This window comes from Ochotona curzoniae, unplaced genomic scaffold (genome assembly GCF_017591425.1).
Source record: "Ochotona curzoniae isolate NIBS_2020 unplaced genomic scaffold, NIBS_Ocur_1.0 scaffold_461, whole genome shotgun sequence".
Taxonomy (NCBI): domain Eukaryota; kingdom Metazoa; phylum Chordata; class Mammalia; order Lagomorpha; family Ochotonidae; genus Ochotona; species Ochotona curzoniae.
Genome location: NW_024467120.1, coordinates 5,111,906 through 5,136,400, shown reverse-complemented (window position 1 = coordinate 5,136,400; position 24,495 = coordinate 5,111,906). Strand labels below are relative to the sequence as shown.

Sequence of the window (24,495 nt, the reverse complement as noted above, 5' to 3'; positions counted from 1 at the left end):
GAGGTAGAGTTCTCTTCCCCAAGCCAGGGTCTAAGTGTCAGCGTTTTGTAAGCCCGGTCTGTTTAAGATTACAAGGTAGGCTTTGTGTATGCAGTGCCCTGACAGGGAAGGGCAAGGTGCAGCGCTTTTTATAATTTTTAATATGCCCTATGGCTTAACAGTGTTAAGTTGTAATAAAGAAAGTGTTTACACTGGCTGCGGTATCTTACTACGAGCTACGGTCTCGGCACTTGAAAATTTTTGCCTTTTGGGGACAGTCAGGGTGCAAAGTTGAGATGGGTGCAAGAGCTGGTGAGCTTTGTGTGGGAAAACTTACAGAAAGCGTGTGAATACAAGTGGCTAAGAGTGGGCTTTGGTGGCAGTTCACAGAACTCGGTGTCCCCTTTCAGATGAGTAAATTGTGATATATTTAGGCAATCTCGTAAAAAGTTTATCCGGTAACCGTTTATAGTTCTGATTCAACACATCTTTTTTTTAGGTATTTGTGGGACGACTAGAATTGCAGAGATTTTATTCTGCTTAATCATCTAATTCTAGGACTGGGATGTGGAAACGAGGCAAGGAAATTAATGAAGTCTGTTAAGTAAGGCCCGAAGTAAGCTAGTGGGCAGTGGTTGTGTGCAGGTGGGGTGGAGGCTTGAGAGCAGTGACTAGTAAAAGGTTTGTTTCTGGTAGCTAAGTGGATGGTATTGTTGTCTGCTGCAACAATTCCTTGAGGTGATCACTGTCCTAGGCGCGTGTTGGGGAGAGGTGCCCCTCAGGTGTGAGGCGGCACTGTTCAGGGAGCAGGCAGGCACCAGGAGCCATCGGACCCTCAGATCAAAGTTCTGGAGCTAGAACGAGGCAGTCATTCATTCAGATGACAATCAGAAGAAAACGGATGGTGTAACTCACAGAGAGGCAGTTAAATGATGCACGAGTTGCTGGGGATCCTGGCCTCGCCAAATCTTACATAGCCTTCAGTGCCAGCCAGCATCAATGTTTGGATTCTTTTTTTTTGCTGGTCCAAAAATTGTCCCTCAACAAGGTGAGCTTTTATTTGCCTTTTTTTTTTTTTTTAAATCATCTTTTACTTTGGAGTGTAATATCAGACTCTTTTCTCCAAGTCAGTAAGATCTTTCTCAACAAGATGTCAAGTGTTAACAAGCATGCTCCCTCCTCCCATTCCACATGCAGCTTTGTACAAAACAAAAGAGTCCATTTGGCTGAAAGGACCTCCAACAATATGTCTGTGGGAGGGGTGTTCTTATTCAACTTTATTTTCCTGTTTGAAAATGCTTACTCCTGGTTCACTGTGCAGGTGTCCGCAGCAGAGCTGGGCCAGGCCAAAGACAGAAGTCTGAAAGTGCATCTGGGCCTCTCGCCTGTGTGTGCCTCTCGGTGGGCAATTAGAAACTACACCTGGAAGTGGAGCTAGACCTAAAACCCCTGCACTTGGAAGTGGGGTGCAGACATTTCAAACATCTCAGCTACAGCGTCAGACAGCTTTTTCTGTTTCAGTCAGTAGGTAGTTGATTTTAGATAAATGGAGCTGAACGTTTTTTGAGCTTTACACTGTTACATGTTCTCTAGGTTTTAGCTTGTCCCAGTGATGCGGCTGTCATGGCAAGTGTTACTTGGTCAACTGCAAAGTAATGCCATCCTAGTTGATTATAGTAGACAGAAACTGGCAGAACTTTGTCTTGTCCAGTTAACTCTTGGTTTGCCTTGTTAGCATACTAAATTATAACTATCTTCCTGTTGAACCTTTTATCTTCCTGGTTGAGTCTTGGCTGTGTGTGACAAGCTGTAAAACAAAATAGAATTATGTCTAAAGAATAATCTTGGTGGTAGTCTAAATGATTTTTCACAAAGTTTTGAGATTTTAAAGAATTACATATATTTAAACAATTTAATGATTTTTTTTAAAGAAAGATTTTAATTTTTATTCGAAAGGCAGATTTACAGAGAGGAGAGACGGAAAAATCTTCTGCCTGCTGGTTCACTCCCTATTTGGCTACAAGGGTTGGAGCGGAGCTGATCCGAAGCCAGGAGCTAGGAGTGTCTTCTGGGTCTCCCATGTGGGCGCAGGGTTCCAAGGCCTTGGGCCATCCTGGAATGCTTTCCCAGGCCGCAGGCAGGGAGTGGTTGGAAGTGGGACAGTGTGAACTCACACCCATACAGACTTTAATCTTAACCATTGTAATTGGAGAAATGTTAGTGGGTTTTTTTGTTTGTTTTTGTTTTAGGTAAATCCCAAAGTTACCAGATAAAGTGAAATGTTATTCTAAAAATACAGTTGTGATGCTGTGTTAGCTTATCACATGGTATCATTTTGATGTCATCTGGTTTTCAAAACATTGTTTTAGGGGGAAAATGAAGGTTTTTTTTTTCCCTACATGGTTATCCAATAAAGTTATTCATTATTTAAATTATGCTAACAATTTCTAGAAAAGAGTCTCATCGTGGAAGGCAAGAGGGAAAAGAAAAAAGTAGAGAGGTTGACCATGCAAGTCTCTTCCTTGCAGAGGGAGCCATTTACGATTGCACAGGGTAAGTTCATTCTGCATTTTTGCAAGTTATGGTGAACATGGCTAAATATACAAAAATGTTGGTTAGCATCCTTTAATGTCGATAAGTCATGATACAGTTGTAATTTTCCTTAACACAATAAGAATAATAAGTAAATGTGAATTCTATTTAAACTAGCAAATGCATTAATAATTTGCATTTATAACAAGCATTTAATTATGTGTGTGTTTTTCCACCTAGGAAAGGGACAGAAACTTTGTGAAATTGAAAGGATACATTTCTTTCTGAGTAAGAAGAAAACTGATGAACTTAGAAATCTTCACAAACTACTTTACAATAGACCAGGCACAGTAAGATCTCTTTTTTATTATTCCTTTAACCTGTTTTTACATTTGTATATTAAAATACTCCACAATAGAAGTCTAAATTAATTTTGTAACAGGTGAAAAAAACCAACATATGCTTGTTAAGTGACTTGCCACAACCACAGATTTTAGTGATTAAGCATTAGAAGGTATTTATACTTTGGATATCCTGACCATCTAGCTATTTCGTATTTCTGATAGCAAATCTGATTGATGAAGTGGTTGTTCTTTGCCAGGATATTTGTTCAGATGGACATTTACCTTAATATTCTGTGTAATTTAAGGAATTTGGGTTGTGCAACAGTAAAAGATTGATGCTTCGGATAAAAAGTTGGGCCAGCATTCTTGTACAGCAGGTAGCACTGCCTGATACACAGCATCCCTGTGGGTACCAGTTTGTGTACAAACCGCTCCATTTTCAATCCAAGTCCCTGCTAACGGCCTGGGAGCATGTGGGAACATTCCTGGGCTCCGCCCCCAGTGGGATGGCAGCAGCAGAGGATGGCCCACGGTCCTGGGCTCCGCCCCCAGTGGGATGGCAGCAGCAGAGGATGGCCCACGGTCCTGGGCTCTGCCCCCTGTGGGATATTGTGAATTAACTGGTTTTCTCCTGGCTCAGCCTTGATTGTTGCTGCTATCAAGGGAGTGAACCAAGAGGATGGAAGATCTCTCTCTTCTTGTAACTCTTTTGAATAATTAAACCTTTTGTAAAAATTAAAATATCTGGAGAATGATCTAATGTACTTTCACTTGTATTTATCTCAGTCCTTAACAACAGTGTGGCTTGTATAAGTCACGTACTTAGTGTTACTTCTTAGAACACTTTTTTTTTTTACTTTGTAAATAAGAAATAAATTTTTTTTTTTTACTTTGGAATAGGAAATATTGGAACTTAATATGAAAGTGTCTTAAAAAATTATGTTTTTATTGATTTGAAAGCTGCCGACAAGGGATCTGGCATGGTAGCCTCGCGGCTAAGGTTCTCACCTTGCGTGTGCCGGGATGTGTGTGTCCTAAGCAGCGCGTTCCTGGGTGTACCAGATGCTGCCCAGCCCGAACTGTCTCTTCAGGTCACAACACTTTTAGTTGTGAAAATTCCCTGGTGGAAATGCATCCCCATACAAACAGTTACTTTCTAAGAATTTAAAATGATAGGATTTTTATATTATTAGAACGTGTTTTTTTAAACAAGAAATATTGAGTTAACCAGTGTTAAAGCATGAAGACAGGTATGAGGAAAATGTTGGCTTAGCTGGCTTAGTATCCGGTGTACATTCTGGATAATCTTTTCCAGGTGTCCTCATTAAAGAAGAATGTGGGTCAGTTCAGTGGCTTTCCGTTTGAGAAAGGAAGTACCCAGTACAAAAAGAAGGAAGAGATGTTGAAAAAGTAAGTTATTTTTATGACTGTCATGCTTTCATCAGTGTGCTTTAAGATTTTTACTGTCTAAAAAATGATTGACTTTCCATAGATTGTGGATTTTTACTATAAATGATAAGGTGGTTCTAAATGTAAATATTTTCATTAACTTGAAAGGTGGGGGTGGAAGAGATCAAAGCTTCTCTCGGCGGGTCTGCTCCTTCATTGCTTACAGGGCCCAGGGTTGGGTCAGGCTGAAGCCAGGAGCCTGGAGCTCCAGCCTGGTCTCCCACATCGGCGGCAGGAACTCAGGTGTTCGAGCTCTCGTCGGCTCTCGGGGTACGTCGGCAGGAAGCTGTACCGGAAGCAGAGCAGTCCACACTCAGATGGGCACTGATAAGGGATGTGTCGCTTGGTGTGTTTATCCACCATCCCACAATGCCTGCCCCTGTGTGAGAAGATTTGAATTGAATTGTCTTACTAGCAATTCATTTGATAGGCTCATTACTTGCCAATAAAAACTAACATGATTGTTGAAGGCTTGAAGGGATAAAGCAACGTGTTTCCCATTCCTATCCCATCAGTCACTCTTCCCCCTTTAAACATTTTGATATAAGCAATGTCCTTCATCATGGTACAAGCAAAATATATAGTCTTACAGCTGTGTTTGTTGATTGAATGCCTTGTGTCAGTGTTCAGATAATACGGGTAATGACCTAGCTCCTTTCTGAAACAATAACAGAACTTTGAGGGGAGAAGTCACCATCTGTAAGGATTACCAAGGACATGAATTTATGGTATTAGAAAGTTTCAATTTTTAGTGAATTTAAAATTGTGTATACCACTTTTACAGCTTAATAATTAAAAATTTCCTTTGGATTTTTAATGTCATTCTAATATTTCTTTTGTCTATATTTGATTTGAAAATCAGAATTATACACACCATTCCCCCAAATGGCTATAGCAGCCAGGGCTGGGCAGTCAAAACCAGGAGTCCGGACTTTCCTCTGAATCTCCCACACGGGCACAGGAGCCCAAGTACTCGGGCTGTCTTCTGTTTCTTTCCCAGCCACATTAGCAGGGACCTGGATCAGAAGTGAAGCCACTGGGCCTCAGGGCATGACAGTGCCTCAGACACTGTACCTGCCATGCCCCAGTACCTGCCTCGCATCTTAACATTTCTAAATAAGTGCCAGTAAACTAAAAAGCTTTTGAGAGGATATGTGTATCCTGACTGACAAGCTTCAGCAAACAAGTTTGGAACAAAACTTTCTTGAATTAAAACTTCCTTGAATGGCTGCCTATGTTAATATTATTCCTGGGCTTGGTGCAGTGGCTCAGTTGGCTAAATCGACGCCTTGCAAGCTCCAGGACCGAATGTGGGTACTGGTTCATGTCCCAGCTGCTCAACTTCCTGTCCAGCTCCCTGTTTGTGGCCTAGGAAGACCCAAAGATTTATTTTCTTTTTATTGGAAAGTCAGATATACGGGGGGGAGGAGAGACAGAGAGGAAGATCTTCTGTTTGTGGATTTACTCCGCTAGTGGCCCAACGGCTGGGTCTGTGCCAACTGGAGCCCGGAGCCTCCCCCGGGTCTCCCACGCAGGTGCAGGATCCCAAAGTGTTGTGCCAACCTCCACTGCCTTCCCAGGCCACAAGCAGGGAGCTGGTGCATACAAGGCAAGGACCTTAGCCGCTAGGTTACTACACTGGGCCGCATAGAAAATTTAAATATGTATATGTATATTTAAGATAGATATGTATATTTTTTTTCTAATGAGCATATTTGTGCACACTGATACAATTATTAAGTGAACTTTTCAGAGAAGCATTGGCTGGTTTTAAATCATATATAACTGGGCGGATTTGATTGGCTATTTTTACTGTGAGTAATGTCATCTCCTGGGTAATAATCGCTGGTTTCTCTGTTTCAGGTTTAGAAATGCCATGTTGAAGAGCATCTGCGAAGTGCTTGATTTGGAGAGATCGGGTGTGAACAGTGAGCTAGTGAAGAGGATCTTAAACTTCTTAATGCATCCAAAGCCTTCTGGCAAAGTAAGGGCCTGTCGACTTTTGTTAATAACAAAGTGAAGCAGTCATTTCATTGGTTAGCAGGCATTTCAGCTGACATTCAGTACTGTGACCTATCTTCAAAGAATAGGCCTTCCATTGACAGTTTAGTAGTTTGGAGGCAAATACTACAAAAGATGTTGAGGTATGTTTCCTCATTGGATAGAAAGGCTATGAGACTTTAAGGTGACTCCTGCCCACTTGGATAGAAAATGCAAAGTGTTTAGTTATGTCACCTGGAATACACTGGGAGAACAGATTAGATTGGGTGAAAGATGGAGTCTTCGGCTGAGCGGGAAGAGTTTGGTCTCTAATTCAGGAAGACAAGATGGATCTCTATTAGAACTGGAAATTTTCTGTATCTTAGACAACTAAATTTTGGGAAAAATGACTTTTCAAAAACTCATTCTTACCCGTTCGCTGGGTTAGCTATCCAGGATTTTCTGCAGAGCCCCAAAAGATAGAAAAGTAAAATGAGCTTCTGATTTTTCCCTTTTCAACAAGTGACGTTGCTCGCTAGAAAGGGCTGCTAAGGAGGCACATGCAGGTTTTCTGCCTGTCAGCATCCTTTCAGATCCGTCCTCATCTTGATAGGTGAGGAAGCATGGAGAGGTGCCACAAGGGCAGAGCGCACAAAGTAGCTCGGAAACTTCGTTTTTGCCTGCCCTTGGTCTGGGTTGACAGTGGCTGGATCAGGCCAGGAAAGGAGGGCGAGGGCACCAGCCGGCTCAAGGGCTCTAATGACATTGGCGGTTTAAACTTCACGTGAAAGAAGAGATTGGCTATACGTGTACATTTCAAGGATGTCTTGGAGCAAGCTTATGATTGCCTTCGAAGCAATTATTACATTGCTTGAGTTATGCGATGTTTACATAGATGTCTTCAAAATATTTGTGGAATTTTTTTGTATATCTTGCATTCATCTTTTCTCACTGATTCAGGACCCTTTTACCATTCTTTTAAGAAGCAATTAGGGTCATTTAATGCATTTGGAAATAAGACAAATGTTTATTTTAAAAGGCCAATAAAAGCAATATGAAAATTAGTACTTCAAAAAGAGTTAGTGACACTTGGCACTTTCATGTTTTTTGGCTTAAGGGAAGACATCTTGATTTTCATTTACTTCTACATTCATTGTGTTACCAATGTACTGCTTTGCTTAAAGCGCTGAAGAAAAGCCAGCTTCATACAGTATGTAGTTAGAAAGTACATAAAGCTTGTATAGATGATTGTGGGTTTGCTCTTGATGTATGTAACAATGAATGCGTAGATGTGAGAGTGTGTTAGTAAACATGGGTCTTTTGAAGGTTTATTTGTTTTTATTAAGAGTTACAGAGATGGAGAGATCCCTGCCCACGTTTCTGCCATGGTTGGAGTTGGGCTGGTCTGAAACCGGGAGCCAGGAGCTTCCGCTAGATCTCCCACGTGGTGCATGGACCCGAGCCATCCTCTGCTGCTTTCCCAGGCCTTAAGCAGGGAGCTGGATGGAAAGTGGAGCCGCCAGGTCTTGAAGCCAGTATCCACATGGAATGCTGGTACCATAGTAGGAGGCCTTGCCTGCTGTGCCATGGCGCTGGCCCCGACATGGGTCTTTTACTTAGGTACATGTATTTCCTTCGGAAACTGTTGGCTTCCCTAAATTTACATCTTACAGGTGTTAACATATTTTACTAAGAGTGGCAGAAAGACACAATGGGGGACATGTTACCTACTGTTTAAGATGTCTTCATTCTAAATTTTGACCTTGTAAACGCCTGAAAAGGCTTCAGGAAACCCTTCGGCCCTTGAATCCCATTTTGAGAATCGCTGTTACCTGTGGCCATCAAGTCCTTGCATTCTGTGTTTTGTGTTGGACTCTGGTGACTGGCTGTTAATCTGATGGATCACAGTTTTAAGGAAATGGTATAAACTCATTGTTATGTTTTCTCTAATAATTTTACAGTTCTAAATGAATGCACTTGACCGTCGTTTTGCTATCCTCTTGTACTACTTCTTTGTTTCCAAAAACTGAGGATACAGTGAAGTCAGATTCGAGTGAGCAGATTGACCTGTTTCAGAATCAGTACAGGGAATCTCTAAAATGTGTTGCTTTTTTTGTTTTCAAAGTCATTGGCATTATTTCAATTTTGTGTATTGAAGGGATTTTTAAAAATTCATAAAAGATGGAAGTTAGAATGCATGTATTGCAAAACATTGAGGTCTACACATAATTTGTCTTAATATTTATTATTTCCTTTGAATCTTACAAAAGTTGTTTATATGCACAGATTTCACACATTTTTTGTGCCAAAACAGATTTACCTTTAATTCCATTTTCCATTAATTTTTTGAAATGGCCTTATCGATTTATCCAGCAGCCGACCCGTTCCCATGACACTCGGTCAAAATACAGGTTTTCCTGAGAAAGGTGAAGGTACTGGGGGACAGGCAGACATCTGCACTCCAAGTGCTGTTTAGTTTTCCAGACATCTGCAGTGGCCAGAGGTGGAGCAGGCCAAAGCCAGGAGCTGGAATTGCATCTGAGTGTCCCGTGTGGGTGGCAGGGACCCAAGGACACGAACCTGCAGCCTTGCGGGTTGCACAGCAGCAGGAAGCTAGAGCTAACGAAGAGCCAGCGTTTCTGCCCGGCGGCCCAGACGCCTGCCCCTGGGAAAGCTCTGGTTGGTACACTAACTGCAAACTTCTGGAGCGACCACAATGGATGTTTTCGGATATGGAGGAGTAGGTTGCTTTGACAAGCTGGGGTTGCTAGTAGTTGGCCTCTTTCTTTCATTTTTTAGTAAAGTCAGATATACAGAGAGGAGGAGAGACAGAGGAAGATCTTTCATCTGATGATTATTCACTCCCCAAGTGTCCGCAATGGCTGAAGCTGAGCCAGTCTGAAGTCAGGAGCCTCTTCCGGGTCTCCCACATGGGTGCAGGGTCCCGAGGCTTTGGGCCGTCCTCGACTGCTTTCCCGGGCCACAAGCAGGGAGCTGGATGGGAAGCGGGGCTGCCCATGTTAAAACCTGCACACATATGGGATTGTGGCGCGTGTGAGGCTAGGACTTTCGCCACTAGGCTACTGTACTGGGTCCCTAGTAGTTGTTTTCATATGTATCTTTCTGTTCGTCTTTAAAGTTGAAATACAATTCTTTCTATTAATTCATTTAAATGGCTGCAACAGGTGAGCCTGGGCCAGGCTGAAGCCAGGAGCAAGGAGGTCTTGCACATGGGAGCATATGAGCCACCTAATGCTGCCTACCTGGGAGCATGAGTAAGGAGCTGGATTGGATGTGGAGCAAGCAGGACACCAACCAGCACCTCATACGGCGTGCTGCTGTTGCAGCTGGCAGCTTAACCCCCTGTGCCGCAGCACAGGGCCAGCGTACATATTTTAGACACGTAACTCAAAGACTTTTTTTTTTTTTTTTTAAAGACTTATTCGTTTATTCCAAAAGCAGTGACAGAATGAGGAAGAGCTCTCCATCATCATTTAATCTTCAAATGACTAACCAGCTGCTAGGGCAGGGCCAGTCTCCCAGAACTCCAAGCTCCATCTAGGTCTCCAAAGTGGGTAGCAGAAGCACAAGCACTTGAGCAGAAGGCTGGCCAGGCAGCTGGGCCGCCGTGCAGTGCCGCGCCCCACAGGCGACTTACGCAGTGCGCCTCCTTGTGACCTGGAGACCCAAGGGTTGTGTGGGTCCTCCAAGTCTTGAGGGATTTCAGATTTCAGGGTTTTGGATTAGGGATGCTGAACCTGTACCTTCAGATTATATTATAGCATTTTACTTTAATATTTCAGAATATTGCAGAAATTAGCATGAGCAAAGTTAAAATGCAAACGTTAATCTTGGAAGTAAATAATACAAGTTTCTTTTTCATATGTATTTTTAGATCCTTTAATATAAGGGCTCATGGCGTTCAGTTTCAGAGTTTAGCAAATGATTCTCTTAAGAAAGCATTCAGGAATTACATTTGTTGGTTAATATGACCGAATGATTGTCCTTGTATGGTGGGCCCTTTTCTGGGCTTGAGGGGACTGGGGTTGTGATATAGTAGGCTAGGCCTCTGTCTGCAGCACTCTCATCCCCATACATGTCCCAGTTTGTATCCTAGCTGCTCCAGTCTGATCCAGCTCCCTGCAAGTGGCCTAGGAAAGCAGCCAAGCAAGGCTTAAGTCCCTGCAGCCAAACGCGGGACCCAGAAGAGGCTCCTGACTTCCAATGAGCCCAGCTCTGGTCACTGTGGCCATTTGGGGAGTGAATAGGAGAGGGAAGATCTGTTGTCCCTCCCATTTTAAATAAAAATAATTTTTCAAAAGTTTACTTATTTTTGAAGACTTACAGTGAGTGAGAGACAGAGCAAGATCTGTTGGCTCACTCTGCAAACGGCCACAGTGCTGAGCTGGGTCAGTCCAAAGCCAGGAGTCAGGAGGTACTTCTGGGCCTCCCAGCTGGGGGCAGGGGCCCTGTGAGCTGGAGCTTACATAGGATGGTGGCGTGGCAGGCTTCCCTCCATTTCTTTGGTTGGCCCTTTAAGCAGGGTGCTCTTCTGACAATAGTTTTCTGTTTGTTTGTTTTTAATTTCACAGAATTAACGGGGTGAAGGGAAGGTAGAGAGAGATACTCAATACGCTGGTTCACTCCTCACATGGTCACCGTGGCCAGAGCTGAGCGGGTCCAAAGGTGGGAGTTAGGAACTTCTGGTCTGCCGTGTAGATGCAGGAGTCCAGGACTTGATTGCTTGGTTGCTGTCCCAGGCCGTAAGCAGGGAGCTGGGTCTGAAGTGGGTCACCTGATATTCTTTGTTTTCTAAAGAAACTTAACTAGGTATTTAGAACACAGGTTAGAGTATTGGTCTCAGTTTTAGATGAACCTGACAAGTTAAAAGGTAAATTTCTCTGTAAAGCTACTAATCTTGGAAATGGAATTTGAGAGCATTTGAAGTGAAAACTAGTTAGAAAACTGCTGAGTATAATATCTCATTGGTTTATCATTTCAACCTTTTGTGCACAGCCACTACCAAAGTCTAAGAAGACTCCTAGCAAAGGCAGTAAAAATGAACGCAACAGTTCTGGATCGGCAAGGAAAGCGAAACGAACCAAATACCCCGAGATTCTGTCAGATGAGTCGAGTAGTGATGAAGATGAAAAGAAAAACAAGGAAGAGTCTTCAGAGGATGAAGATAAAGAAAGTGAAGAGGAGGTACATTTTAAAATATGTTCTTTTTAAAAATCATTTTTATGGAGAACAAATATTCTTGCTATGTAATCAGTGCAGCCAGAAAGCACCTTTATCTGGTTCACTCTAATTATCTGTGATGTTTAGTCTTGGTCATCCAAAGCCAAGCGCCTGGAACTCCTGCCAGGTTTGCCATGTGGGTTACAGAGGCCCGCGTACGTGCACCACTTTCCGTTGCTTTCCCGGGTAAGTTAGCAAAGGTCTTCTGCCTGCTAGTTTAGTTCCCATTTGTCTGCCCACAGCAGCCAGGGCTGGGCTAGACTCATAACTCATAACTCAGTCCAGGTCTCCCGGTGGGGTGGCAGAGACCCAGTGACATGGGCCATCAGAGTAGCATCTGGAAGCTGGATTTGAAACAGAGCTGGCACTCACACGCACCCACTGCAATACTGGATGCGAGCGTCTGCAGTAATGGCTGCTGTGTCAGCGCGCCTGCCTCGCAGGCTTGTTTCCAGTGACAGATTTTACTGTGAAGCAAAATGTGAAATACTTCATAATTTAAGAAGAATGGTTGCAGATATAGCAGATAAATACCTAAATCTAGTCCTGATTAAAGAAGGAATAGTATCTTTTGAATTTGCTAATGTGAGCGTTAAGGTTTTGATGAGTTAGACACCTGGGGGAAAAGTCTTTGCCTGTGTGTATGCTTGGGGTCTTCAGAAGGTCCACGGAGTGTCAGCCTGCGTTTCAGTTGCTTGAGCTAGAACTTGTCCTGTTTTCCTATGAGCTTTTTGTAGTACCTTCCAAGTAACAGTGATAATTTTAAAGTAATAGTATTTCTTGTCAACAAATTTTTGATCATCTGTGTCATTCACTGTTTGCTAGACCTATTTCATAAACTTTAATAACATAAAGAGATGTCCATCTAGATGTTAGTTTTTAAGGAGATAATAGCACTGCCGGTGTGGGCTTTGGAAATTGGGCTCAGATCCCACTTTTACCTTGGAATATCACTGTATGATCTTAGGCAAGTCTTTTTTTTTATATTGTCATACTGTATTTTTAAAAGGAGACTTAACGTGGGCCAGTAGTGGAGTTCATGTAATCACTTTATGGTTGCTGCAGCCAATCAGTTGGGTGTGTTGTGAGCGTTGCTGAGCATGTAGGAGACAATTTCCTACTCCAGGGCTTCTAGATACTTAGCAGCTATAGGATCTCAAAGGCAGAGTTTCTGTATGTGCTGAGAGAAGGGCCTGGGCAGGCATGGAAGAAGTACTGATTGACCTGGACTCGGATATGGAGAGGAAGGCTGAGCATGTGCGGCAGGGAGCAGAGGAGGTGTGCGGTTTTTGACAAACGCGATGTGCCCGGAAGTGGAGCACCTGCGCACCTGTGCAAGCAGCTGTGATGAGTGCAGCCTCTGGAGGCGGAGAAGTCACTCTGAGTCATACAGATGATTCTTTTTCTCTTTTCAAAATGCTGTTTCACTATTTATTTATTTTTAAAGATTTATTTTTATCACAAAGTCAGATATTCAGAGAGGAGGAGAAGAGACAGAGAGGAAGATTCTGTCTGATGATTCACTCCCCAAGCGGCCACAACAGCCGGTGCTGAGCCAATCTGAAGCCAGGGATTTCTTCCAGGTCTCCCTCACAGGTGCAGGGCCCCAAGGCTTTGGGCCATTCTCGACTGCTTTCCCAGGCCACAAGCAGGGAGCTGGGTGGGAAGCGGGGCTGCCGGGATTAGAACTGGCACCCATATGAGATCCTGGCGTGTTCAAGGCGAAGATTTTAGCCGCTAGGCCATGCTGCCGGGCCCTCCCTGCTTTGTTTTTATATCTCCAAGCATTTATAATCTAGTTTAAGAAATGGAAAACTGGTCTGTTATGTTAAATCCAATGTAAGGCTTGTTTTGTATTGCCTAGAAGCTGTTTATGGTTTTCTATTTTTAAATAATTTTGTAAAAACGAAAAGTATCAGGATGAAGTTTGTGCAACCAAAAATGTTGTAACTAGTAAAGCTGAAAATCCTTACTCTCCAGGACTGAAACGTGGATTGCTCATCTTAACCTGCCTCAGAAAACATGTTACGTGTGGCTGCTCCACTCTTAATGATTTGGAGGACTTAAAGTAGTAGTCTTGTTTTTCCCTGTTAAATGTACAACATGGATAGGCAGGTTGAACCAGAAGGTGATGAAATGGGAAAATCAAGAAATTTGACTGACTGCTACCAACAGAAAAATCTTAAGCAACTGAGTGGTTGTTATGAAATAGAACCTCAGCTGGAATTCTTTTTAAGATTTCTTTTTACTGGAAAGGCAGAGTTGTAGAAAGATATTCTATCTGCTGGTTCACTCCCCAAATGGCTGACCAGCCAGAGCTGAGCCGATCTGAAGCCAGGAGCTTCTGGTCTCCCAAGGGTGCAGGATCCCAGGACTTTCATCACCCACTCCTTTCTCAGGCCACAGCAGGGAGCTGGATGGGAAGTGGAACTGTTGGGACATGAATTAGTGTCCATATGAGATCCCAGCACATGCAAAGTGAGGATTTAGCCACTGAGCCTTCGCACCGGGCCTGGAAGAAATCGTTAAAGGTTATTTAATCTTCAGGTTCTCTAGCATCTCAATTTTCCATATAATTACAAAGTAGCTAAATGGAGGTCTTCTGATTCTTTACTCTGTTTGGTGACTGAAAATAAATGTCATGACTTTTAAGCAATTTAGCATGGTTGGTGTGAAGAAAGCTCAAAGAAAAGAAAGGGAAAATGTATAGGCTAGAGCAAAAATAAGAGATTTTAACAGATAAATTCAGGTAGGGGCTCAGTAGAGGGAATATTTGCCTCTTTCTGTGGATCCAGGAACAGATTCTTCAGAAAAAGTAGAAGTTTGAGTCCTGAAGGAAAAAAACCATAGAAGCTGGCAGCAAAGGAATTTTGGAGGAACTATTGTTATATTAAACTAAGATCCATCCTAGCTTTTTTGTTTACCTGTTTATATAAAATCTAAAAACTGAATCAGAGCTGGTGCATTTTGGAGAAGGCCCTAGTTAGCCCTGAAGCCAGTTTAGTTTTATTGTTCTGTTTTCTGCCACCATTTTCATCTGTTATTATTAGTGCCATTTATATGTAGTGGAAAAACATTCACATTTACAGTACGCTTACAGCATCACCTGGCTTGTTGTTGGCTAGTTCCACTGTGGACACACTGGACCTCACCAACGGTTTTGATTCTTGCTACCTGTAAGATGCTGCCTCACTGAACTGTTCCCTCATTTGCAATGAGATCAGCTGTTCAGTTTTTGTCTTTGAGGTCTCCTCTTCCCCTCCCCCCCCCTTTTTTTTTCTATTTTTAAATTTTGTTTGAAAAAAATAGAAAGATTTTTCATTTGTTGGTTTGTTTCCCTAACTGCCTACAATAGTTTGAGCCAGGCCACAGCCAGGAGCCAACAATTGCAGTTCAGTCCTCACCCGAGGGTGATTAAGGAGCCCGCCATTGGAGCCTTCAACCCTGCTGCCAGGGTGCACTTCAGCAGGAGGATGGACTGAAGACTAGAGGCAGGACACGCTCTCTGCACTCCGGAGCAGGTGTCCCAGGCATCAGTCCTGTTTCTTAGGTCAGGAGATCATGTGTGTACAATGCTATTTGATGCAGTGATCTTTTTTCCTTTTTAACGACCTCCTGGGTTCAGAGAGTAGGTTAACTAGATTTTACAAAAAAAAAAAAAAAAAAAAAAAACCATAAAAGATGAGTATAACATTCTAAAGTTGCTACTACAAGCCAGGCACTCCGAGTTGCTGGGGTGGGGTACAGGTGATCTGCGCCTTGTCATAGCAGTGGTCAGATAGCCCTCAGGCTTGAGGTGTCATGGGAAAAAAGACTTGTAAATAACTGCTGTTTAGTCGACTTGCCTTTTTTCTTTGCTGTTTTACATGCACTGACTCATTTTAGCCTCAAAGTGAGCACAGATGTGGCTAGAGTTCACATAAGCATGATGGAATAGTATTCCAGTGTCAGGGTTATGCAGGTGCTGGGGAAGTCGGTAAAGTGGTCATGGTGGCACGCCTCCGTTGCTGCGGAGAAGGGTCAAGGTGGTGGTGCGGTCAGTGTGGGAACCAGGAAGAAAGAAGAGTTACCCACAAAGCACTGCACCAGCCTAGCGTGGGCCAGGCTTACGCCAGGAGCCTGACGCTTCCCTGGGTCTCCCACTTGGGTGGCAGGGAGCCAGAGTTGAGTCATCCTCTGCTTTCCCAGGTGTGCGGCAGGGAGCTGGATGGGAAGCGGAGCAGCTGGGACTGCAGGCGGTGACTTAACCCACAGCACCACAGTGCTCACCACAGGAAGTGCAATCAAATTAATGATACTGTACAAGATTCAGATGAGGTGACTGTTGAGCTGTCAAGTCATGAGGTTTTCCTAAGTAGAGAGGGGGATTAAAGTAGTGAAGTGTTAGAAGTTGGTGTGACATTAAAATAGACCTGATTTAAGTTACTTTCTCAGTTTTCTGGGTCTTTTCTATTACCTCCAAATACTTATCAGGTGTTTGCCTTTACTTGTTAAAATTTTTCCAGTGTGATGGCTTAGCTAAGTAATCCTCCGTCTGACAGTGCAGACACCCACTTTGTGTGCCAGTTTGTGTCCCGACTGCTCCACTTCGCGTTCGGCTCCCTGCTTACGGCCCTGGAGGGCAGCAGAGTGGCCAAGGCCCTGGGGTCCTTCACACTGGCCGCTGGCTTCAGATCGGCTCAGCTCTGCCTGTTGCAGCTATCTGGGGTGTGAACCAGTGGATGAAGCCGTTTCTGTCTCTCCTTCTCTGTAGTTCTGCCTTTCTAATAAAAAATAAATCTTTTTAAAAGTCCATTGTACCCCAGTACTGAACCATGTTCTTTGAAAGTTACTATCCACCTCTACCTGCTAACATTATTTTCAGGAAGTCCGAGGTGATTGCTAGCACACGCAGGACCAGTGTGCAAGCAGTGAGGGCATCAGTTACCTTACCGCTGCCTAAAGTGAGCCTGCCAGGTAGCTTCCGCTTATCCAAGTCAGCACGTTTCAGGCTGAAAGTCATAGTTTACTGAATTCTTACCTGAAGTTTGTCATCGGTTTACAGCGACTTATGAAAGATAAGTGAGTTCAGAGTGAATAGTGTAACTTGCCATTTCAGGGCTTTAGATACTAGTGAGTCCCACTCATGATAATGTGATAAAATCAGTGTGATGCATCATGGGTAGGTAACTGTTACACAGAGTGCTGCTTATCCGTGTGAGCCTCCATTTGGGCCAGGGAGGGGCAAGGTGGGTGAGATGAATGAGCTTTTGTTTTTCCGCCATGTCCACCATGTCCCCCGCCAGTGGGGATGGAGAGGGGGCCATTTCTGCTGTGAAATCACATCAGCATCCAGGGAAGGGGGCTGAGTCTGAAGGCTTTATAGTTTTCTGTTCTTCATATTTATCCTGCTTTTATTCATTTGAAGATTATTGGAAGGACAGAGTTATAGAGAGGAGAGACAAATCTTCTACCTGCTGATTCACTCCTCAGAGAGTCACAGCGGTCAAAGTCGGGCTGCTTGGGAACCGGGGTCTCTTCCTGGCCTCCCACATGGATGCAGGGACCCAAGGACTTGGGCAGTCCTCCACTGCTTCCCAGCCCATTAAACAGGAGCTGGATCAGGAGCATAGCAGCTGGACTCAAACCAGTCTCCATGTGGAATGCGAGCACTGCAGGTGGAGGTCTCACTGGCTGTGCCACCATGTTGGCACTGTTGTTATTTTCTTGCACTCGATGGGGCAGATATCTGGAGAACTGTGATCACAACGCTGTTGTGATGCCTTCAGTAGCTCCACAGGTGGCAGGGGCTTGATGACATCCTTGAGCCATCACTCGCTGCCTTCCAGGCACACAAGGACAAGCAGTTAATATCAGAGGTAGGAGTCCAACGCAGGCACCCTGATATGGGTGGTGGGCATCCATGTTCACGGCTAAACCAAACGCCCACCTCCTGCCATGGTTTTCAGAGACATTTAGGAGCATCAAGTTTTAAAGGAAGTCACACAATTAATAACTTCCCAGTTTAACAAAGCACTCAAAATTGTGCTAGTCGCCATTAATTCTGGCTCTGCTCCTCAGCCTGGCTTGGCCCTGGCTCTTAGGGGGATTTGGGAAGTGAATCAAAAAACTGGACTCTGTGCCCTGTAACATTTGCTTAAAAAACAAAAAACCGGCATCGATGCATTTATTCTACCATATCACCGTAGGTAAGTACTGGCAGATGCCAGCCCCCTGGCAGTGGGGCTGAGAACCAGGAAGCTGCTCAGGCTCCCGCCGCTTTGTCACGTGCCCACCGTGGTGCTTGCGTAGTGTGCTTGTCTCACTGGAGAAAAATTGAACATACCCCTTTTAGAAGATGTTACATATGGAAAAATGTGTAGCTTTAAATTGCTTGCATGCTTGCCTACATATGAAACTGATCTGTATTTGATGTTTTTGCTTGTCAAGCTTTTGCGGCTCGCAGTTTGCAGGCTCTAGGACTAGGTGCCTGTTGTGTTTGCCTTATAACATCGGCTTTAAAAGACTATCAATGTTTTAATTACTCAATATGAATGGAGATAAAATGATGGTACCTATTATTGTTTCTGTTGCTCACCCTCAAAACCCTTTCAGTTCTAAGTTTCTTTTACATTTAAGCCCAGATATTAATCTTGAACTAATGATTGGTATCAAATAGTGATTATTACTTATATTAAACACATCAACAAAACATAGAAATTTTTTTTAAAGATTTATTTTATTATTTATTTATTGGAAAGGCGGATATACAGAGAGGAGGATCTTCCGTCCGATGATTCACTCCCCAGGCGGCCGCAACGGTCGATACTATGCCGATCTGAAGCCAGGAGCCTCTTCCGGGTCTCCCACGCGGGTGCAGAGTCCCAAAGCTTTGGGCCGTCCTCGACTGCTTTCCCAGGCCACAGGCAGGGAGCTGGAAGGGAAGCGGGGCTGCCGGGATTAGAACCGGCGCTCATATGGGATCCCGGGTGTACAAGGCGAGGACCTTAACCATTTGCGCCACCGTGCTGGGCCCAAAACATAGAAATTTTTAGTGTTTGTTTTCAGAATCTATTTAAGTTCATTTGTGCTAGGTAGACATTTGAACATGAAACTCAATTAAAATGTCCCCACTGCCTAGAACATCTCTTAGGATTAGGAAATAAGTGGCAAAAAGGACCTTGACAGTAGCTAAGCCTGGGCTGCTTGGCTTTCCCCACACGGCAGACCTGGGTTGAGTTCCTTGCTGCTTGCTTTACCGCGTCCCTTAGGGAGTGGCAGGCTTGCAGGGAGTCGGCTGCTCTGCCTGCCACACACTGAAACAATTAATTCTAAAAAGTTGATTGTAATGTTTGTAATCAAGTGTATAGAATATTAAAACATGTTGTCTAGCAATAGTTTTGGTGTATAAAGTTGATAAGTTACCATGCTGTTTAGATTTTTGCCTTTGAGAACCTTACTGCTTCCTGGTTTTAGAGCCTGGTCTGGTTTGGAAAAAGGATACTGGAGTTGTCTCATTTTGATCTGCCCAGATGTGTGTGTGTGGCTTTTGTTTACTCATCAGTGAATTCCTGTTTACGAGTACAGTGAAGTGAGATCTGTATTCTGCAATGTAACTGGACAACAGAATCTCACTGAGCATTAATTTCTTCACATTCATAAATAAGCCTTATACAACCGCTGGGGATTGAGTACCATTTTAGGATTTGGGGACACATCAGTGGAAAGATGTGCAAGGGATTTTGTCCTTTAGTTGGGAGCGGCAGAGAGTAAGAGGTTGATAGCATCTGTATTTTTGGCTATCTTTCAATATTCTGTAGGCGACTACATATAAAATTTCCTATCCATATTGCAGAATAAATGTAAGGTTTATATACTTTCCTGATTTTTTTTTTCCTTCAGCTTAAATTTGTATCAGGGTAGAATTGGTTGAGTCATCTAGTAAATAGATAATTTTTAGTGCTAACTACTGTATGTTGAATTTTCTGTAATTAAGGGGCATAAGGGAACTAAAAGAAAAGCAATGAATCGCATCAATGTGTGTTCTTTGTATTCCTAACAGCCACCAAAAAAGACATCTAAAAAAGAAAAACCTAAGCAGAAAGCTGCTGCTAAAAGTAAAAAATCTGTAAAAAGTGCTAATGTGAAGAAAGCAGATAGCAGCACCACCAAGAAGAACCAGAACAGTTCCAAGAAAGGTATGTGAAAAATTACATCAGCTGTTTTTGGGTAGAGATTTACTTTATTTTTATTGGAAAGTCAGATATTCAGAGAGGAGAGTCAGAGAGGAAGATCTTCTGTCCGATGGTTCACTCCCCAAGCTGCCGCAATGGCTAGAGCTGAGCCAGTCTGAAGCCAGGACTCAGGAGCTTCTTCCGGGTCTCCCACGTGGGTGCAGGGTCTCAAAGCTTTGGACCCTCTTCAGCTGCTTTCCCAGGCTACAAGCAGGGAGCCTGATGGGAAGTGGGGCTGCTGGGATTAGAATCAGTGCCTATATGGGATACTGGTGCATTCAAGGCGAGAACTTTAGCTGCTATGCTACCACGCTGGGTCAGCGATTAAAAAAAAAAAGATTTATTCTATCTTTTTTTGAAAGGTAGACTTGTATACATAAAGATGTCTTCCATCTGCTGTTTCACTCCCCAGATGGCCACAGTGGCCTGAACTGAGTTGATCCAGAGCCAGGAGCTTCCTTTGGGTCTCCCTTGGGAGTGCAGGGGCCCAAAAACTTGAGCCATTATCTGCTGCTTTTTCCAGGCTGTTCAGCAGGGAGCTGGATGGGAAGTGGAGTAGCCAGGACATGAGCCAGCACTCGTAAGGGACTCTGGTGCTTGCAGGTAGAGGATTAGTTGCTGAGCACCATGGTGGTGCTGACATAAGCTGTTTTAAAAGCTGTGTGTAATGTGCGTAGGAAGAAAAGTAACCGGCAAAAGAGTATCATGGGAAAAGTGTCAGTTTTCAGTGCATGCTTACCTGTATACACCCTATAGAGTAGTGATTGTTTTTTTTTTTTGAGCTGAGAATCTGCTGAAAACTTAGGAAAAATTCTTTGCAACTTTAATGTTGACTTACTATATATGAAAGCTTTATTTACATCTAATAAAACATCTTACAGAAAGCGAATCTGAGGATAGTTCGGATGATGAACCTCTAATTAGAAAATTGAAGAAACCACCTACAGATGAAGAGCTAAAGGAAACAATAAAGAAATTGTTGGCCAATGCTAACTTGGAGGAAGTGACAATGAAGCAAATCTGTAAAGAGGTAATTAAGCTAGAACCTTTTGAGCATTCATTTACTGAATCAGTAGTCGTGTGCGTATGCCAGGCAGTCTTACATGCTGTCCCGAGTTGTTTATTAGTAGCATTACAATGAACAGAGTACAGTAAACTGCTGCATTCCACAGTTGGTCTAGAAACTTTCATTGATGCATCTTTCGACTGTAACCTTGCTCTTGATGGTATGGCACATGAGACTGGATTCTTAAACTGCTTCTCTGAAATCCTTGTAGCACTTCTCAGGAAAGTGTTAAACTTGAGTATCACTCCAGTTTAGAATATGTATTTTCTCATAGTAAAATGAGATTTAAAATGTGCAAAGTAAAAATAGCTTATATTTTTTAGGGTAATGGTTATTTGTTTATTCATCATTCATTGAGTTTCTGCCTCAAAGAGCCAGAGAAACTATTACTCAGTGTAAAGGGTGCTTATGGCCCATTGCAGGGCTGAGGAATCTTTTTCTGCCAGGAGCCATTTGGTTATTTACAGCATTATTTATTGGCCATTAAAGATGGCCAATAATTTTTTTCCTGCTATAGATTTACTGGATTTCTGGTACTGTCTGCCGTTGCCTTCACAGGATCACACCAAGTGATTTCACAAGTATGGACATAGGCCATTTTCCCATCCCAATGGTGGGACTGAGACAGGTTTTTTCAGTAATTGATTTGAGAGGGTAGGAGTAGGGGAGATGCTGGGACGAACTTGGAAGACTCCTCAACTGAGGTCAGCTGTTCCAACTGGCGCATCAGATGGCAGAGGCTGCCACTAGAGTCTAAATCTGTCAAGTTAAACCGCAGAACCACCTGGAAAGTGCATAACCTGGGAGTGGGAGTGGCCTAGAAGGGAAATAGAGGGCTCCTCCTTCTTGGGTTACCACTCCCATTGGAGAGCATGAAAACCAGAATAGGGGCAGGGGTGGCTAGACAGAAAGGCACCCAACAGCATGTGTGTGGGCTGGATAGTAGGGCAGGTTGGATTGAACTAAGCTTCAATGCCCATTGACATGTATGAGAGCTCAATGGGATGTGGAACAGACTGAACAAATCTGCGATACATACTGGCAAGCATGGGAACCAGGGTAGGGAACAGGCCTGGTGGGGGTTATGGGGAGTTGCCCAGAGTAGGCTGCAGCTCCCACTGGTTTCCATGAGGGCTGAGGATGAAGTGTGCAGGATCAGGCTGGACTGCAACACCTATTGGTTCAAGTGCATGACAGGGCTAGAAGCAGAACTGACCCAGCAGTTGCAAAGACCAGCATGTGCATAAGTTAATTGGGGCATTGGATGGTGCCGGACCCAGTACTGGCAAGCACACATAGGAATCAAGTCTGAGATCACCTCACAGACGAAGTTTCTTTGGAGATCCCTCCAACTGAACTGCTGATCTCAGAACCCTGAGCATGAAGAGACTGTGTCAGCCAGTGGATTCTGAAGAGATTTCATCGCAATTGGAACTGTGAGACTGGCAGCAAATCAGAATTGTCGAACTATCAAAACTGCTTGAGCAGGACCACGCGCCTTACAACAGCGGCCTGGGCTTGGTGGGGCTTCTGCCTTTGTTTCTCCCCTGATCCCAGATACAGGGGAAAAAAATGTTAGTGTGGAAACAATGGTCTTACCCACTTTCCTGTAGCCCTTGACTGGGGTTTTTTTGTTTTAATTTTTTTGTTTGTTTGTTTTTGTAATCTTACATAGTTGATTAGGGTACAAAGGGAGCCCTTCACCCTTTGTATCCTAACCAACTATGTAAGAGTGTCAAAAAATATAATGAAATAAATAATAAAATAAGAAACAACCAGTTATGTGTATTTGTGAATTAACCTTTATGGTCTGGAGGATGACACAACCGACTGCAGGCTTCCTCCGAGGGGAGTTGGGGACCAGGGCGAGGTGCAGGAAAACTGGAGGGAGATTACTTGTCCTTTGGAAGAATGTTTATGACTGCACTTGGGTAGGTTTTAGAAGGAGTCTTAGTGACACACCGGTGAAGGAGGAGGACCGGACCTGTAGGACCCGCCTCACGCACCTGAGGTCTGGCAATCTGAATGTGTGTACTCTAGTTTTCTGCTTTGTGTAATTAATGTGGTAATTCAGATCACTGTTAGAATTTGAAGCTATTTTTATGTATCCCGACTTTCTTAATCAGTGACGGAATATTATTTAAAACCCTGATGTTTCTCCTTTTCACTCAAGGTGTATGAAAGTTACCCTGCTTATGACTTAACCGAAAGAAAAGATTTCATAAAAACAACTGTTAAAGAAGTAAGTATTTTCTTTTTGGTTGTTTTTGTATTTTTATTTTGAATTTTTGAATTATGTGGTACAGTTTGGTATAGACTGGGATTTCCCCCCCCAAACTCCCACACAGGTGCAGGGTCCCAAGGCTTTGGGCTGTCCTTGACTGCTTTCCCAGGCCACGAGCAGGGAGCTGGATGGGAAGTGGAGCTGCCGGGATTCAAGCTGGTGCCCATATGGGATCCCAGCGCATTCAAAGCAAGGCCTTTAGCCACTAGGCCATGCTGCCGGGCCCAATTTCATTCTTCCTAATAGCTGAATAATATTCCATGGAGTAGATGTACCCACAGTTTGTTTCTTTCTTTTTTTTTTTTTTTTTTTTAATTGGAAAGTCAGATATACAGAGAGTAGGAGAGACAGTGAGAAAGATCTTCTGTCCGAAGATTCACTCCCCAAGTGACCGCAACAGCCAATGCTATGCCGATCCGGAGCCAGGATTCAGGAACTTCTTCCAGGTCTCCCATGTGGGTGCAGGTCCCAAAGCTTTGGGCTGTCCTCAACTGCTTTCCCAGGCCACAAGCAGGGAGCTGGATGGGAAGTGGAGCTGCCAGGATTAGAACCGGTGCCCATATGGGATCCAGGCGCGTTCAAGGCGAGGACTTTAGCCGCTAGGCCACACCGCCGGGCCCCATAAGTTTTGATATGTTGTGTTGATGCCTTCATTTGTTTCAAGCAATTTTTAATTTCCCCTTTGATTTTCTCCCTAATCCATTGCCCATTCAGTAACATATTATTCAGTTTCCATGTGTTTGCAAGTCTTCTTGGGTGTTTTGACTGCTTGGTGTCTAACTTCATTCCTTCAAAGTCTGAGAATATGCATGGTATAATTTCGATTTTTTAATTTGCTGAGGTTTGTTTTGTGGCCTGTTAACATCAATTCTGGAGAAGGTTCCATGCACTGATGAAAAAAAAGTACATTCTCTATCTGTAGGACGGAAGGATCGATAGATGTTACTAAGTCCATTTGCTCTAGAGTTTGGGCGAGTTCTGTTGTTTCTTTGCTTTCTGCTATTTTGATCTGTGCATTGATGTTAAAAGAATATTAATGTCTCCCACTATGAGTCTATTGCTCCTTTTATTAATGTTTGTTTGATGTAGCTAGATGCCTTGGCATTTGGTGCATATATATTTATTATGGTGAGCTCTTGCTGAATGGATCCTTTGACCACGATGGGGTGTCCTTCATCTCTTTTAACGTTTTTCACTTCGATGTCTATATCATTTGATATGTCTATCCCTGCATCTTTTTCCATCCTTCACTTTGTTTCCTCTGATCTTTGTTAGTGAGATGTGTCTCCTGCAGGCAGCAGATAGATAGATGGGTTTTTTTGTGAGGCAGTCCTCTGATCTATGGCGTTTGATTGGTGGATTTAAACCATTTACATTCAGCGTTGTTACGGATAGGTGGCAGTTTGG

General features: G+C 43.5%; 1 protein-coding gene across 2 annotated transcripts in view; it reads left to right on the top strand.

The window, feature by feature from the left end:
- Positions 1-24,495, top strand: part of DEK (DEK proto-oncogene) — a 29,378-nt gene that overhangs the window by 1,485 nt on the left and 3,398 nt on the right. The window contains exons 1-9 of one of the 2 annotated variants that reach the window (XM_040967744.1): positions 393-595; positions 2,431-2,532; positions 2,752-2,861; positions 4,171-4,265; positions 6,168-6,288; positions 11,301-11,489; positions 19,567-19,702; positions 20,620-20,768; positions 22,978-23,046. In XM_040967744.1, coding sequence (XP_040823678.1) covers positions 2,487-2,532; positions 2,752-2,861; positions 4,171-4,265; positions 6,168-6,288; positions 11,301-11,489; positions 19,567-19,702; positions 20,620-20,768; positions 22,978-23,046 — 915 coding nt within the window. In that variant the 5' untranslated portion in view covers positions 393-595; positions 2,431-2,486. Of the gene's footprint in view, positions 1-392; positions 596-2,430; positions 2,533-2,751; positions 2,862-4,170; positions 4,266-6,167; positions 6,289-11,300; positions 11,490-19,566; positions 19,703-20,619; positions 20,769-22,977; positions 23,047-24,495 lie in introns of those variants that run through there. The other variant, XM_040967743.1, reaches the window with a different exon arrangement.